Consider the following 18,775-nt stretch of genomic DNA (forward strand, 5'->3'; position numbering starts at 1 on the left):
TTTGCCTTCCTAAGGTTTAGTATTTTTGTAGCTCTGCAATAAAACTCCCTATTGAAAAACAAGTGGAAATTCATTCTCAGGTGCAAGTAAAACCCCTTTTCCATAGAATTTTTTTTTCTTGCATGACCATATTCAGAGATATAGTTTTTTTTACATTTTTTTTGTCTACGGAGCTATGTAAGGACTTGTTTTTATGGGACGAGTTGATATGATTGTTGGTATCATTTGAACGTGCATGTGATCTCTTATGTTGTTTTAAGGAGGTATAGTTATCAAAACCAGCAATTCTGGCATTGTTTGCAGATTTTGCTAGAATACTTTTCGGATGCCATGTTGCGTTTTTAGAAGCTGGAGGTACCCCGTCAGGGAATCCATCCCAAAAGTGACCCTATTTTGGAAACTACATCCTCTAGTGTATTCATCTATAAGTATAAAAAGTATGAGTTTCGTTTTGGATTCTTACTGCTATTTCAATTTATGATATGGGGATGTATGTAAAAATTATTTTATTTTTTATTTTTTGGGCGGGTATGGGGGTGGGTAGAATGGGTAAAAACAGTAATTCTGCAATTGTACTGGTTTCATTTTGATTGCATTCACAGTATGGTAACTTTATTCCGTGAATCAGTATGATTACAGTGATACCAAATTATTATAATTTTTTACTACTTTTGTTCAATTAAATTATTTTTCATCTCCATATTCCCAGAACCATAACATGCTGTCTAGAACCATTTTTCTATCTATAATATCTATGATGCTATGTTAGGACTTGTTTGTTGCTTAAGTAGTGCAGTGCATTATCACAAACTGTTATTTTTTTCATCAACATTAAGGCCTATTATAATCAGTGAAGAATTGACCTTCACAGACCACTATACATTGCAGACCCAGATAGTGGCATCTATAGGGTTAAACCGCCGGGATCAGAGCTAGGCTCCCAGTGGCTGTAATGAGATCCTGGCTGACAGTTACAGCAGCAATGCTTCTCTGGTTACTGGGTCTCATCTTCACGACACACTGCATTGTACATCTACCGCACATGTATTGAAGGAGTTAATACTATTTGCCTGGATGCTATGTGGCCCTATATGTATGACTGCTTTATAGCTAATTATTACGGTGCTGTACATTAAAGGGTCACTCTGGAGATTCTTTTTCATTCATTATGTAGCTATAACCCCAGTATATATAAGTGAGCTAGTGTTATCTTGGTTAGTTATTACTTTCTATTTGAAACTCCTGGCCCCTTTTTTCTCAAAGAACCATGTGATTTTAATTCTGACTAGCTCCAATTTACTAGGGGTTTATCCTGTCTGAAAGTAGCCAGTTTATCAATCTGTGTGATGCTGTTAAATTAATCCCACCACAGAAACTGCTAGAGGGGTACATAAACACTCCTATCACAGTTATTGATGATGATCATATAGCTCCTATCACACAGTTATAATAGAGGAGATCACAGCTCATCTTACTATATATATACTTATGGCCTGTAGCTTATTTAGGTAAATGTAGAAAGTAATGAAAAATGAACTATCCCCCCAGCGGGCACAAATTATACAGCTATGTGCTAAAGCATCATGGGATAGATTTGAAAGGGAAAGTAAAAAATATCACTTTCAATTAGAGATGAGCGAACACGTTCGGCCCCGCCCCTTTTTCGCCCGAACACCGAACTTTGCGAACACTTCAGTGTTCGGGCGAAAAAGTTCGGGGGGGTGCGGCGGGGAGTGGGGGGGAGAGGGAGAGAGAGAGGGCTCCCCCCTGTTCCCCGCTACTGCCGCCCGCGCCGCCGCGCATCTCCCCGCCCCCCGGCGGCACCCGGACACTTACGCGCGAACACTGCAGTGTTCGGCAAAGCCGGTGTCCGGGTGCGGATGTGTCCGTAACGGACACGTTCGCTCATCACTACTTTCAATGGTGTCTGAGAAGAATTAAACGGGTGGCTGCATTGGAAGTGACTGCAACACACAGAGGAGACCTCCAGAGTGTGACAGGCAATCAGGTGAGGGGCGCAGGCATGGAAAAACATGTTTTTGCTGGAGTGGCCCCTTTAATACTTACCTATTGTACTTCTGTATTTGCCAGCTTAGACGGAACAGTGCCCTGCTCAATGCCTTGCTAACTAACTTCAAAGCCTTAGCAGGAGCTGAAAGTTACAGATTGTCTGCAACTGATGGTTATAAAGAGAAGTTTTAGATGTGAAGGCCCTAGTTGAACTTTTGCGCTTGAGTCTTTAACTACAAAAGTCAGGGAGCACAATGGAAAGTTTTACTTCCAGTTTCTGTGTGCCTGAGAGTCAGGTGGAAATATGCAAATGACAACAGGAAGATCACAGCTCATTACTACCCCCAAATTATCCTACAGAGACTCCAGGAGGAAAAAATTGAAATTAATTTTCAATTTCTTCCTATTTTTCAAAAATAAGGAAATTTCCCGGCAGCGAAAGGATTATAAAAGACCAACAGTATTCCTATCCTGTCAGGCAAGCACATGCATAGCTAAAGTGGCCCTACATTTAATCTTCCAATATAACCTTTCTATATGCATATATTTAAACCAGAATTTTCATGCAATTTTACTGCATCTATTCTAGAAGTTCCATTTTGTTTTATAAAGGACAATTATTAGCCTAAAAAATTACTAATATGGGTGATTTTTAACAGTAATAGTCTCATGTAAACACTGGACCCGACAAAGTACTGAGCAAGAAAATGCTCATTACTTGCTAGTCATTTTGTGTCAGCTCACTGAAAATAAGGCAACCAGTGAACTACTCTCACTCAGATTAAACAGCTAGTGGTTCATCTTGCAACAACTACCGCTTCTCATTGAATGGAGGCGGAGAGCCTCAAGAGATCTCCAGCACACTTTTGCCTCTCTTCAATAAATGACTATAACTCCAATCACCCTGTGTAAAATAATTCTTACTAGTGAAGAACAGCTGCCACCTGACAACAGTATGCATGGTAATAATCTGATTAAGGCTAAAGCCACATGGTCTGGCTGGCCACGTGTGGCTACAACACGCCTACCCACGCTGCCCAATAGTCAAATGATTTTGCTGTAAACTCTGGTGACCATTAGCCACTGCAGGTGGGTGGGGTTTGGCCTCGGGTGGCACCAGACTGTGTGTTCCTACTTTTAATCTCTAGAAATTAACAAAATCATTTTAGAAGTGTTCACCCTTTCTCAAATGAACAAAAAAGCCTTCTGTTGGGGTGTGTGGCCTGACTGCAGACCAGGACGGAGGCAATAGGCCTTTCAAACAGCTACACTAAGCATTCCAGGGGTTAAGAACCCAAAGTTTGCTTACTGGAACACCGGGAGAAGAAGACAATGTCCAAAAGAAGACCCAACCACAACGAGTGGAGGACTTTTTCCCGGCGGGGGGAGCCGGCTGCGGCCATGCTGTGAGGGGCCGTAAGCTTCCGTCACCTACAGCGGAAGGAGAGCAAGGAGCAGCGACTGATCTCTCCAGAGATACAGCGCTCGGCCAGAACTACAGAAGCTCACCGCAGGGGCATAATATGGTAGAGCATATCTAAGAAGGGGTGAGTGGTTCCTCTGCCGCAGTACAACACAGTCCTGCCACACCTAACAAGATGGCGCTGACTTACACTCAGTAGCTCTCTACATCATCTTGCTCTGAAAGTCCTTAAAACAGAGACCCAGACTTACCCCCCAGTCTGCACTACAGAACTCTCTTCACTCTGTTGATAACACTTCTACCCCAGAAGAAGACGTGATTATAGATGTCCCCACATTAGAACAACCAGCCTCAGAAGCACTCATAAAGAGGATCTCTGCAATCAGATATCAACAATATTTCTTCAATATTTCACTCCTCACTACATGAGCTCGGTGAACGTACTGACCACATTGAGAACAAGATGGGGGAGCTGACTACTTCTCACAATAATGTAATTGATGCACACTATGCTTTGCAATGGCTATTAAACGCAAAATGAAGGATTTAGAGGATAGAAGCAGGGGCAATAACATAAAGATGAGGGGTGTCCCAGAAAGCATAACCCAAGCTGAGCTAAAAGAATTCTTAGAGAAATTAATTTCTACATTGCTGCCAAATACACCACGCCAAGAGCTGGTTATAGAGAGAATACACAGGTTACCTAAACCCAGCTTTCTCCCAGAAAAGACCCCAAGGGATGTTATTGAAAGAATCCACTTCTTTCATGTAAAAGAGGCATTGATGCACGCTTCCCGTAAATTGGACCCTTTTCCTGCTCCCTATTCCTCAATCCATATCTATGCAGATTCATCCCCAGCCACCATGCAAGCTAGAAGAGCCTTTTCGCCAATCACGCTAGCATTAAGATCCGCTAAAATGCCCTACAAATGGGGATTCCCCACAAAACTGCTCATACATCGAGACCAAACCACGCATGCAATAATGACCCCGGAGAGTGGGGCGAAGCTTTTGTCTTCATAGGGGATCTCAATTGATAAAACCCAGCAGACCACACATATGCCAAAATCTAAGAAGATTTTTAATGATTGGACTCTGGTTCCGTCTACATAAAAGGATTGCCTGGTCTCTTTTCTGTGTTCTAAAATTCAGTGTACCACATACCGCTGGATATACTAATTAAAACACCTGAATAGAAAGGCCGACGCCGTCAGGTGGACTATTGTTGTTGTCCCCAAGATATGCAGGCAACAATTCCTGCTCTAACTTCTGTCCTGTTTAATTGTTATATTTTTCAGGACTGCACTCCGACCAAGAAAATTTATACTTGGATCCAAGATGGAGCAGTCCTGATGTATTTTTTGCTATTTTTGTTATACAGTTAACTAATCTGTTTATAGACACGGCAAGGTATGGGATCTCCACATTATTAGCCTGGGTTCACACAGGGCGGATTTGCTGCGGTTTACCGTTGCATATTTGCACTGTGGCAAAACCGCTGCGTTTGCAGCGCAATGCAGTGCAAATGTGTTTGGGCAAAAAGCTATTCTCACAGGATGGATTTTTTCCGCACTGCTGCAGTGCGGAAATGCAGCTGCAGTGCGGTTTTTCAAGACGCAGCATGTCAATTCTTTTGACTTTTCCGGAGCGCTTTTTTGTCCATAGACTTCTATGGACGCAGCAAAATCCACACCAAAATATGCAGCAAAAGTAAAAAAGCGCTGTGGAAAAAAACTGCCTGCGGATTTTCCGTGCGGAAAATACACAAGACAAAAATAACCTTTGAAGCGGTTTTGCCACAGAAGCAATTCTTCTGCGGCAAAACTGCAACGGAAAAACCTCAGCAAAACCGCAACAATTCCGCCCTGTGTGAACCCAGCCTTATGCTTCTACTTTAGATGTCATGTCACTTAAAATTTGGTCACAAAACGCTAAAGGATTGAACTCCCCCTTTAAAAGGTCACACATATGGAGGGATGCTCATCAATGTAAAGCTGATATAGTGTGCATACAAGAGACACATTTTCTAAACAACACACACCCAAAGTTCTCTAACAAACAATATCCACAACCCTATATGGCAAATGCCCATAAGAAAAAACATGCAGGAGTTTTCATAGCTTTTAGAACATCAATTAATTTTACAATAACTGAACAAATCATAGATGCTAGGGGTAGATATTTGATACTCGTGGGTAGCTTGGAAGGGAACCCCATTACATTGGCAAATATTTATGTGCCTAATACAGGCCAAATTTCTTTTCTAAATAAAATCATAAAGAAAATTTTAAAAGTACAACAAGGCAACTTACTTATGCGTGAAGATTTCAATCTCATTTCTGATGGGACCATTGCACAACAAAATGTAGAACATCTCCCATTTTACTACTGTGGCTCCACAAGGAATCACTTTATGACTCTTTTAGATGCCTCAACTCATCTTCCAAAGAATACCCTTATTTTTCCCCCCGCCATAATTCATTTTCTCGAATAGACAAGTTCTCGGTAGACAGGTGGACACTTCCCAAGATTATGACCTTAAAAATAGGACTGACTACTTGGTCAGATCACTCTCCGATCTACCTAGAATTGGAGATGGGGAAAAAGCAAGGCAACGCATCAACTTGACGCAACAATGTCAACTTGCTCAAATCCCCTTCGTATAGCCTTTTAATTAATAAATCCCTAGAAGAATATTTTGAAATAAACTCAACCCCAGAAATGAATATCTTTTCAATATGGAATGCCCACAAAGCATATATTAGAGGAATCTTGATGATGATTAGTGCCCAACATAAGAAAGCTAAAAACGCTCAAATCAACAATATTTTAACCCAAATAAAAACACAAGAAATTGCTCTACAGACTCGCTCTACGGAAGGAGACTAAACAAAACTAATGTCATTAAGAAGAGATTTAAAAACAATTTTATTGGAAGAAAAAAGCCTTCTGTTGGGATGTTTACCGTCCACCAATATGTGATACTAGAGAAGAATCTGGCCAAGTATGTCAGTGTTTAGACAGGCAGATAATCGCTGAGAATTGTTCACTTCTCGCTCAGTACTTCACATTCTATGTGGAATGCTGAGCAGGGAGTGTTTAGACATAAGAAGAAGTGAGCGAGCCGCTGATGATTTTTATGCAGGCTGAAATTGAGCGAGAAACGAAAAGTGAACAAAAAGTGTACGATGGTTCGCATTTAGATATAACGATAATTGAGCACTTTCGTTCGTTTGAGTGAATTTGGAGCGACAATCGTTACATGTAAATAGGCCTTTAGGAAGATCAAGGACCAGACGGATTAGTTTTACTTGTCTGATTTTTTTCTCCTTGAAATAAGTGAAGCCACAGATGTCTTGCAGCAATTAATCTTCCCCTCTACTGAAATAACATGCACTTTGGACATGCACAAAGGCTGACAGCTTCAGTTCAAATGCTTTGCTGTGTATCGCCACATTATTTTAATTACTTAATTGGGCCGTTAAAAGCCTGAGTGTAAAACAGCAGGAGCCTTGTGGATATAGTCATAGCTATGCTTGAATTTAACAGAAAAGATTTATTTCCTTTACCTGTCTCCCTTCGGATTCCTTTTCTGTTGTCCCTTTATTTTAGGTCTCCTCTCACTACCTATGCAAGGGGCACCCCCTGGTCCTGTCACTCGTGTGGATTCCAAGCCCTTAGAAGATCTCTTAAAAGTGAATTCCACACATTCTCCCTCCTTCAGGCTACGGAAGCCTTCCATGTGCAGTTTACTCTGTAGGTGGGGAAAAAAAAGAATAATATGTAAATGAAAATAACAATAATAATATTCTTTATACAGTGCCAACATATTCCGCAGCACTTTGTAATTCAGACATGTACAGACACAATCGAGCATTTCAAAGTAACAAACTAATCAACAATTCAAACAACAAGGGTGAAGGCGATGCTCACATGAGCTTACAATCTATGAGGAAATATGGGTAACCCAAATGCTGAAAGTGCTCGTTCTGTTTAATGGTCCAACCATCTTTTATAAAACAAGGTAGTACAGAATATAGAGCTGCATAAGCCCATCATCCAGCCAAGATGATTTGGAGTGTGGGGGTTATAACTGTTGGCTGAAGATATTTTGTTCTGAGCAATAATGTGTGTGTATTGGGGGCGCCGAGTTTAGACTGTTCAATTCTTTAGAATCTTACAGTTCTTGTTCACTTATTGTTCAGTGTCTCACATTCCTAAGTGAAACACTGAACGATCAATGTTTAAACTGCCCAACAAGTGAACGAGCTGGTGCAGATTTTTATGCGAGCTGAAACTAAACGAGAATGTAATGATTATCGTTCAGTTTCATTCATTTGAATGATTCTGTGAACGATATTGTTCCATCTAAACGCACCGTTAGATTAGAGAATTTATAGGCCTTCCTAAGATGAAGAGGTTAGAACATATCTAAGGCTAATTTCACAAGGGTGAGCGCAATATCGGACTGTGAAACTCGGCCAAATATCGCATTCGGGAATGTGTGATGTCCCCGTGGATCCGAGGCATTTTTGTGTCAAAAACGCGGCCCATCCCTTCAGGGAAGTAGCAAGGTGACTCCTACAGGTAGTGATTGGCTGATGCAGGCTGTCACTTTACCCGCTGGTCTCCCATCCCCGCTCCTGACAGTGTCCCATCTCCACTAGCAACTCCCCTTTGCTACTATAAGTGTTTTGGGTCACATCTTCCCTGGCTAGGATCCCGCTCATGTGAGTGTCTCACCTCCCATCTCCCCTGCCAACCCCGCTGATAGCCCCGCTGTGACTCGCCCCGGTGCCAGCGTCCCAGCTCGGGTTTCACTCTCATTCCAATCCTCATCTTAGGTGACTTTAACATCCCCATAAATGACCCCATCTGCCTCTCAGCTTCTATCGCTCACCTCCTACCTTGGTCTCTCACAACTCGCAGCCTCTCTAACTCATAAGAATGGCAAAACTCAGGATCTGGTGTTCCTCCGTTTCTCCTCTAACTCCCCTCTCCCGCTCTCTGACCATAACCTCCTTTCTTTCTCTGTCAAGCTTCCTAGTATCTCCCCAGACCCTCTGACCTACCATACATACAGGAAACTTCAGGCAGTTCACACCCAATACTTTGCTGAGTCCCTACAGTCCTTTCAGTCCCCTATCTCTTCCTCTGCTTGCCTCACCACCTGCGCAAGCGACCCTTTCCGCTCACACCTCCTCCGATCCCTCTTCCCGGTAGTTATCTCCTACCTCACCACTATATTCAACCTCTCTCTGACGTTTGGCATCTTCCCCTCCTCTTTCAAACATGCCATCATGTCCCCACTGCTAAAGAAACCAACTCTGGACTCGACTAATGTTGCCAACTACCGACCCATCTGCAACTTTCTACTTCATCTCCAAACTAATAGAACACCTGGTTTACTCCCAAAACTCTCTACTCGACCCTCTACAGTCCGCCACCAACACTCAACAGAAATCACTCTTAGGCCTTAGTCAGACGGGCGTTTTTTCGCGCGATTTGCGGATCGCATGACGGATGCGCATCCGCAAATCGCGTGACCGGTGCCCGAAAATCGCCCGAAAATCTGCTCCTAGCCGCGTTTCATTAGAAACGGGCTGGAGCTGTCCAGCACATTGCATTCAATGGAGCCGGCAATACAGCCGACTCCATTGAAAGCAATGCGCTGCGGGTGAGTGTGGGATGAATTGTCAGGAAGGGCTTAAATATATAAGCCCTTCCCTGCAATTCATCCAGAAAAGTGTTAAAATAAAAAATATATACATACTCACCTGCTCCCGGCAGCCGGAGTTCCGCGCAGCCGGCCTGCAGTGGGTGTGAAGGGGGTCTGACTCACACCCCCTTCACACCCACTGCAGGCCGGCTGCGCAGAACTCCGGCTGCCGGGAGCAGGTGAGTATGTATATATTTTTTATTTTAACACTTTTCTGGATGAATTGCAGGGAAGGGCTTATATATTTAAGCCCTTCCCGACAATTCATCCCACACTCGCCCGCAGCCCATTGCTTTCAATGGAGGCGGCTGTATTGCCGGCTCCATTGAATTCAATGGGCAAACATCGTTCTTCTCTGCCACAGCTGTTACAGCTGTGGCAGAGAAGAATGATTTGTCTTCTATATGTTCTCAATGGGGTCGGCGCTGCTACCGCCGGCCCCATTGAGCGCATATAGAGAAGAGAACAGGAATCGCAGATCGCAGATAGGTGCGATCTGCGATTTCTGTTCTATAATTTATCGGACGAGCGCACAAAAAGCGCTCATGTGTCCGATACCATTGCAAAGCAATGGTTTTAAAAAATCGCCGGACGCACCTATCTGCGATTCCTGTTGTCATCAGCGCTGAGCCAATCAGGGGCAAGTCTGACTCACACCCCCTTCACACCCACTGCAGGCCGGCCGCTCTGAACTCCGTCTGCCGGGACAAGGTGAGTATATAGATTTTTTTTATTTTTACACTTTTCTGGATGAATTGCAGGGAAGGGCTTATATATTTAAGCCCTTCCCGACAATTCATCCTGCGCTCGCCCGCAGCGCATTGCTTTCAATACAGCCGGCTGTATTGCCGGCTCTATTGAATTCAATGCGCTGGACAGCTCCAGCCCGTTTCTAATGAAACGCGGCTAGGAGCAGATTTTTCGGGCGATTTTTTTGGCCCCGGTCACGCAATTTGCGGATGCGCATCCGTCATGCGATCCGCAAATCGCGCAAAAAAACGCCCGTGTGACTAAGGCCTTACAAAGGGGTCAAACGCCCTCCTGATAAATCAAGGAGTGACTACTCTCTATTGATTCTCCTCGATCTCTCTGCAGCATTTGACAATGTTGACCACAAACTCCTCCTTAGTATGCTTCACTCCATCGGCCTAAAGGATACTCTCCTGCTCTCTCCTGGCTCTCCTTCTACCTATCTGACCACTCATTCAATGTCTCCTTTGCTGGCTCTACCTCCCCTCCTCTTTCCCTTGCTATTGGGGTCCCCCAGGGCTCGGTCCTTGGCTCCCTCCTTTTTTCCATCTGCACAGCCCCTATTGGACAAACCATCAGTAGATTTGGCCTCCAATACCACCTCTACGCTGATGACACCCACTTATACAGCTCTTCCCGTTACATCTCTGCAACTTTCCTCCAAAACATCACTGACTATCTGTCCGCTGTCTCTAATACTATGTCCTCTCTCTACCTAAAACTGAACCTCTCAAAAACTAACCTACTGGTGTTTCCACCCTCTACTAACCGACCTCATTCTGACATCTCCATCTCAGTTTGTGGTACCACCATAACTCCCAGACAGCACGCCTGCTGCCTTGGGGTCATATTCAACTCTGATCTCTCCTTTAGGCTTCTTTCCCACGAGCGTATATCAGCTGGCCGTTTTCACGGCCGGCTAATATACGCTGAGATCTGATGCATTGGATTCCAATGCATCAGATCACATGGTCGTATTCCTGAGACATAAAAGCACCCGGACGGCCAATATAGTGCCGGGCGTTTTTACGTCGGGCCCAAAAGATAGTCCTCGAACTATCTTTTGGGCTGGATAACTCAGTCGCTGCATGGGATCCTATGAGAGCCTGTGTCAGCAGCCGCAGGTGGGAGGGAGTTTAGCAGCGTGGCTGCTAAACTCCCTCCCTCTGCACTTCTCCCCCTGTGCAGGCTCACCTGTCCTCTCCTTCCCGCTGGCTCTCTGCAATGGGAGGTGCGGGACGGGGGCGGAGCTTAGAAGTACGAGTGGTGAGGAGAAGACAGGTGAGCCTGTGATGGGGAGGGAGGGAAAAGGGTCGATGGCATGATAGTCTTGGCGTATATACGCTGGGACCCATGCTGTGTGAACAGGCGCACAAACTCTTGATTTGTGCGCCCGTTCACAAGTTTTAGCTCTCCCAACGTAGCGTATATCGGCCAGCCGTGAAAACGGCGGCCGATATGCGCTTGTGAGAAAGAAGCCTTACCCCCCGCATCCAATCTGTGGCCTGAATATGTCAACTGCACCTTAAGAACATTGCAAGAACCTGCCCTTTCCTCACCGTGGGCACGCTAAAAACGCTCACTGTTGCCCTCATCCACTCTCGCCTCGACTATTGCAACTCGCTGTTGATCGGCCTCCCCTGATTCACAAAACTTCAGACATGCTCTAAAAACACACCTCTTTAGAGAGGCATATCATATTCCCTAAACCAAACCCCTCTGTACTCTGCCTGATAACATGCTCCCTGTCCTAGTGACTGCAACATTGCTAGCCACCATCAACCACCCCCTGCAGTCACACCGATTCAGCCACCACACGGGTTAATGTCTGACCATTATTTATGTGTATAGCATTCCACACTCTCCATACCTTGCACATCTCCAGCTCTTTTACCTTCTGTATCACTCCATTATTTTTAGTATGTAAGCTCGTTGTAGCAGGACCCTCACTCCTATTGTTTTCATCAACTGATTACTATGTAACCGTGGTTTTTGTACTTTTGTCTTTCTGTATCTCTGTTTTTGTAAGCGCTGCGGAATAAGTTTGTCGCTACATAAAGATTATTATTATTATTATCATTCTCTCTGTCGACCTCCTATCTATGCTCCCTGGCCTGCTGTCACATTCCTCAGCACCCTCCCCGCTCCGCTCATCCCCCGCAGCCTGCTGTGTCTCTGTTCACGGGCATGTGGTGAGCCTCTCAATCCGCGCAGAGGCCGGACAGTCCCTGGCAACCTCCCATGTCCGCTCCCGCCGCACTGTGCTCCTCGCTCCACTGTCACTGTTTTCCCTGCCGGACTCCAATTCAGCCAATCATCAGGGTTGCCTCCAGCAAAACCCTGTCAACTACTAGCTTCCGGTGTAGACATAATGCACCAGTACTGCATGCATTTACACTGAACAATAATTGCATAGTTTTGATCATTTATTTAAACATAATCACACCGGTAGTCAAACCTTCTGCCACTCCATTCTATGCCTGTTTACTGTGAATAGAGGCGGGCCTTCAGTCCCAAAACGACTATTGCCCCTGTGTAAAGCACAAGAATGATAGTTGGACGGTAGACCATAGGGCAGCTGTTAGTTAATTATGCGCTCAACAGTCGTCCAGTGTAAAGGCGCTTTGTTTGGAATAAAGCAGCCATGTTTTTCTAACCATGGACAACCCCTTTAAGATAAACCCACTGGGTCTAATTTGCTTAATTAATGCTTTTTATTTTACTTGTGGGAGGACTAGAGTGCTACATGGCAGCTGTGCTAAACCATGGAGGCATCGTGCTGCCCCATGCCTAGCAAAGAGCTGCATCACAGTCTCTTAAGATTTTTTTTTCTAAAGCAATACCTTTCCTAATTAAGAGAAAAAAGTAGACACATTCAGTGATTTTGTGCTGGGTTGCAATTACAAGGAGGAATTAAATTGGAAGTGGCACTATTTTTGAATAATAACCAAATGGTAAGGGTCCCACCAATGATTTATTTTTGGCACATGTAGTAGCATTATTTTATAGAGTACTTTATTCTACTGGTTTCTTATTATTGTGTAACAATGTATCTTGTATATTACATTTTCTATAAATATATCTATTGTCTTAGGTGGGTGGGTTTCATGGCTGTAAGCATTGGGATTCCCTTGTAGTCTATTTTTGATTATAAATATGTAAATGAAATCTGCTTCTCTCCAGGTGGGGGGTGCCGGGTTTCCCTGCTTAGTGACTGAGAGAGGATATTCTAGCTATCCAGGAGATAGAACAAAGGGTTCTCAGACATGCTACACATTCCCTGCATTCCTAACAAAATAGGGGGAGGGGAAAGTGATATGCAGGGAAGAGCTTGTTTCAATATGTAGGTAGGTATATGCTCAGTTGCTGTGATAAAGGCCATTGTATGCATGGAATACTATTTTACAACAGATAGTAAATATATTTAATCAATAAACATGTTGGTATGCATTACAAATGTCCAGTATTTTCATAGTAGGACCTAAAATGAGCTTTTCCCCACTTTTAAAATAAATGACAATATTTACCAGGAAAATATTACATTTCAATCTTGTATTTGCAGAGGTATCAACTACCTCTAGGGTAGTCCTGGCATAATCTAGCTTGGTATTTATCAGCTTCGTCAGAAAGGAAAAATTTAGTGAAACAAATTAACAAAATTACTGTGTTTGCAGGGCTTTTTTTTTAACAACCCATCATTCTGATGGATGATGAGGTGCGTTAAAAAGCACGAAAATGCTCCAAAATAGAGCAGACAGTGCTTGATAATCACGGCATTAGAAAACTCCACGTTTGAGCACAGTTCTGCGAGGCCCCATTGAAATCAATTGGAATGCTTTACCACAACGTGTTCAAAATGTTAGGGTAATAAGCGCATGAGATTGGCCTAAGGCCGGCTTCACACGACCGAAAAATCGCTCAAGATTTGTACATTGAGAGACATACAAATATGAACCGCATTCATTTGAATGGGTTCATACATATGAGCGATGTTTTCCTGCATGGCCTCACATCCACGGGGCTTTCACATGGATGGTGAGAGCAATATTGGGCTGTGATTCATGGCCCAATATCGCTCTCAACCATGTGAAAGCCCTGTGGATGTTAGGCTTTTTCACGTGAAAACAGCCTCACATCACTGTGGGGAATCCCTTCATCATATTGCTTTCAACGGGGCGGCAGCAGCGCCAACCCCCTGAAAGAAATGGGAGAACAACGTAATCCTCTGTGACAGCAGCAGCAGGGAATTCCTTAATTCCTGCTGGGAATCCCTTCACCCCCGCCGCGTCTGAAGTTCTCGCATTGCTTTCAGTGGGGCCGGTGTTGATCCCGCCCGCCCCATTGATAACAATGAGCAATATCACAGGAAAATAGAACATGCTACGATGAGTTTCTCGTATAGCATTGCGGTGCCATTGCAGGAAAACATGTATATGAACCCATTCAAAAGAATGAGGTTCATATTTGTGTGCCTCAGACAATGAAAAGGCACAGAAATCGGAGACTAATTTGTACTTAAAATAATACCAGACTAAATGAGCAGAGATGTAAATACTTAATCAGTGCACTGGCAAGGAATGTGACAGTTTTATGATCTCTACATTGGTGCTAGGAAGTGACAGGCCTGTGTGTTATCTCTCGTTCAGACCTGCACATAAGGAAGATGAAACAATACCTCTGCAGTGCCACCAATTGGAATGCAGCATTTCTTCAAATCAATGTATGACCGAATCGTTGTTTTAATGATTTGGTAAAAAGTCATACATTGATTTGAAGGTATTATTATTTATCTGGTATTATTTTAAGTACAAATTAGTCTTTGATTTCTGTGCCTTTTCATGTGTGAAGCTCTTGGGCCCCGATGCAAAATCTATTACAGGGCGCCCTACCTAGCATGTGCTGTTTATAACACCAGTGTCTTTTTATGTGATGGAGTGGTCTTTAGGCCTCCTAAGGCTCCAGGGCCCGGTAGCAACTGCTACCCCTGCACCCCCTATAGCTACGCCCCTAGATACTATACTTCTGGTGAGAGGTGCCGTTACAGGTAATAATGATAACTTCAGAGAAGAAAATATATGCGCAGCAATTCTGATATTACCCAAACTGTGAATACTTTTTTGAACTTAGTGCACTGAGTGCTGCAATAAAAGCTCTGGTCTAATGTAGGGAACAAATCTATGGTCATTTTAACACAGACGGTTCTTAAAAATTAAGAGATGAACAAAATGGTTTCTTTTCTTTAGTCTATCTTTTTACAGTGAAAAGAATAAATGAAGCAGTTTAGGTTACCAGGTTCCCCCCTTCCATTTTACTATCTAGGTGCCTATTCCTGATTTCAGTTAAATACGGGTAAAATAAAGGACTATTCTCATAAAACAGCTTTTAAGAATTGTCATTTTCAAGTGGTTAATTATCATATGTGATATATTGTTAAATTACCACTTTGCTAGCCTGTCAATGAAAATGTTCATTTATTTGGTTCACTAATGGGACAGGGTAACAACATGTTTGAAAGGGCCATTGTCTGGGAAAAGGAAATTGGAATGATGCATTATTTTTCATTCACTTCTATTACAAGTTTAATCCTGTAGAGCAATATGGAAGACAATACATCTTTTTGGCAGTATTGTAGCTATATGAAAAAAGAAAGAAATAAGTAGGGTACAGCCTGCATAAAAAGTAGGGTACAGCTTGCATATACGATCTAACTCATTGTAATCACTTTGAAGACGCTGGAGAACGTTAAAGCTGATTTTTGTAAAGGGCATATTTATGTTTGTGTATTCTTGAACTTTAAGCAATGCATTCGCTGCATGTGGACTTGATCAATACAATTTAATTTGGGACTTATCTTCCGGTTTCTGGATGTCTTATCTTAATACGTGTCCTGCTTACATAGGAGATACTGGGATTAGAAATATTGTGCTCTGTGATGGGAGGTGATTGTAGCCAGAACAAAACTAGCACAGCTTTTGATGTTGGGAATGTTAGTGGTCGCATTAAGGAAATTGGACATTTGGGACAATAAAAAGAGATATGCCGAGTATGCCACCCACACACTTCCCAAATCTCTTGAGAATGCATAGGTCAAATAAAGGTTACAAAGAATTCACCCAAGACTCATCCCAAAATATTCATTCTGCCCTCTGCAGGAGGTCTCACCTCTAGAGAGAAGTGTAAATCCCCAGAATTGATAACAACGGATAAGGACGAAAGATGATTTTCTTTTATACAAACATTTCAAGTAAAACCACAGTAGTGTGTATTACTCTAAAAGTTTAGCTTTATTCCCTGCTATGTATCCATCATTCAATGGTATTCAAAGGAAAAGTTTCCATTCTAAAATCCTTATGATAGATTACATTTAAAATATTTCCAGCCAAAATCAAAAATTCAGTTTACAGCGGGACACAGAATAATATATAAATCATTTTCCCAACTCTGCACTGGATCCTAGCGATGATTCCCTTCATCCCGTATAGCCATTAAATATGCTATTTAATTTTGCTATGTCAAAAGCAAAAGAAAAGTCAAAGATGCTATTGGATGCTTACAAGATGAAAATGGTGAATTGGTTAAAATGATGTTGGGAAGCCCGAACTTTTAAATTCCTATTCTGTATCTGTTTTCTCTCAGAAAGTAGATGGAACATCAGCTGATCTTCCCTGTGATATTGGGGAAATAAAAGAATGCAGGCTATCTATAAGCAGAGAGATAGTGAGGAAACACTTAGCTAACTTAAATGAATTCAAGTCTCAAGGTCCAGATGAATTACATCCTAGGACACTAAAGGAAGCAGCAGAGGTAATTGCTGAACCACTCGCCATAATCTTTGAAAATTCCTGGAGAACAGGAGAGATCCCAGAAGATTGGAAAAGGGCAAATGTTGTCCCTATCTTCAAGAACGGGAAGAAGGTGGATCCAGGAAACTACAGGCCTGTGAGCCTGACTTCCATACCGGGAAAGATCTTTGAACAAATTATTAAACAGCATGTATGCAAGTATTTGGATGAAAATGGAGCAATCAACCAGAGCCAGCATGGGTTTGTGCCAAATATGTCATGCCAGACAAACCTAATTTCCTTCTATGACAGAATCACCAACTGGGTTGATCAGGGAAATGCGGTGGATATAGTATATCTTGACTTTAGTAATCCATTTTACACAGTATCTCATACCATACTTATTGAAAAAATTACCAAATATTGACAAAGCAACTGTTGGGTGGATTTACAACTGGCTGAGTGATCGTACTCAAAGAGTGGTCAAAAATAGCTGCACATCCAAGTGGAAGAATGTATCAAGTGGGGTACCACAAGGCTCTGTTCTAGGCGCAGTGTTGTTCAACATTTTTATAAATGATCTGGAGTAGGGAATTGATGGAAAACTGATCAAATTTGCCAATGACACAAAGCTAGGAGGGATAGCTAACACTGGGGAAGAGAGAGTATTCAAAAAGATCTAGAAAAGCTTGAACAGTGGGCGGTGACTAAAAGAATGGTATTTAACAAGTCCTACATCTGGGCAAGAAAAATGAAAAAAGCACATACAGAATGGGAGGAATTGTGCTAAGCAGCACATGTGAAAAAGACTTGGGTATACTAATAGATCATAGACTGAACATGAGTCAACAATGTGATGCAGCAGCCAAAAAGACAAACACAATTCTGGGATGTATTAAGAGAAGTATAGAGTCTAGATCACGTGAGGTCATTATCCCCCTCTACTCTTCCTTAGTCAGACCTCATCTGGAATACTGTGTCCAGTTCTGGGCACCCCACTTTAAAAAAGACATAGACAAACTGAAGCAAGTTCAGAGAAGAGTTACCAAGATGGTGAGTGGTCTGCAAATCATGTCCTATGAGGAACAGTTAATGGATCTGGGAATGTTTAGCAGAAGAGAAGGCTGAGAGGAGACTTAATAGCCGTCTACAAATATCTGAAGGGCTGTCCCAGTGCAGAGGGATCAGCCCTATTCTCATCTGCACAAGGAAAGACTAGAAGCAATGTGATGAAACTGAAAGGGGGGAGACACAAATTAGATATTAGAAAAAACGTTTTGACAGTGTGGGTGATCAATGAGTGGAACAGGTTTCCACGGGAGGTGGTGAATTCTCCTTCAATGGAAGTGTTCAAACAAAGGCTGGACAAATATCTGTCTGGGATGATTTAGTGAATCCTGAACGGAGCAGGGGGTTGAACCCTATGACCCTTGAGGTCCCTTCCAGCTCTACCATTCTATGAATCTATGATACTTCCAGCCTCTTTACAGGTTTTAGTGACTATCCAGAAAATAAGAGCTGAGGTATAAAACATCAGACTTTGTGTTTGATTCAACTGTGAATTTTTAATTTTGTGGGGAACACGCCTATTACTTGCAATCATCAGAAAGAGATACTATACAAACTCCATGCAGATATTGTTCCTGGTCATATTCAAACTCCAACCTTCTCGGTCCCTGTGTTGCAAAGCAAGGGCTGACCACTGAGCCACAATACAAGTATTTAACTTCTCTTTTGCTTCCATTCAGCTTTTACTTCAATAGCACTGAAATTTATTTTTAAAGTTGAAATTCTAATATAGTCCTTACAAAAATAAACTTCTTACTTGATGCACAAAGACATCTACAGGAGTCTGCAGATCAACACCTTCTTTCTTGGTCATTGTTAGGAAGCCAAAACCCATTCTAACATTGAACCATTTGCATACTCCAGATCCATGAAGGACATTGGATTCCCCTGGCTGAAGAGGATATGAGACATCTTTAACAGGCTTGAGGTGCCCACCTGTAGATGTACAAACAAGCAGTTAATGAAAAAAAATCCAACAATTATAATAAGTTACACTTGGATACAATAGTTCCCAACTCAGTC

At 42.7% G+C, this 18,775-nt stretch overlaps 1 protein-coding gene across 1 annotated transcript in view; it reads right to left on the reverse strand.

The window, feature by feature from the left end:
- The window catches only part of LIN28A (lin-28 homolog A), a 31,971-nt gene that overhangs the window by 2,605 nt on the left and 10,591 nt on the right, over positions 1-18,775 (reverse strand). The window contains exons 2-3 of the mRNA XM_066584287.1: positions 18,510-18,688; positions 7,003-7,187 (exon numbers count right to left, since the gene is read on the reverse strand). Coding sequence (XP_066440384.1) covers positions 7,003-7,187; positions 18,510-18,688 — 364 coding nt within the window. The remainder of the gene's footprint in view (positions 1-7,002; positions 7,188-18,509; positions 18,689-18,775) is intronic.

Source organism: Eleutherodactylus coqui, chromosome 1 (genome assembly GCF_035609145.1).
Source record: "Eleutherodactylus coqui strain aEleCoq1 chromosome 1, aEleCoq1.hap1, whole genome shotgun sequence".
Classification (NCBI taxonomy): Eukaryota; Metazoa; Chordata; class Amphibia; order Anura; family Eleutherodactylidae; genus Eleutherodactylus; species Eleutherodactylus coqui.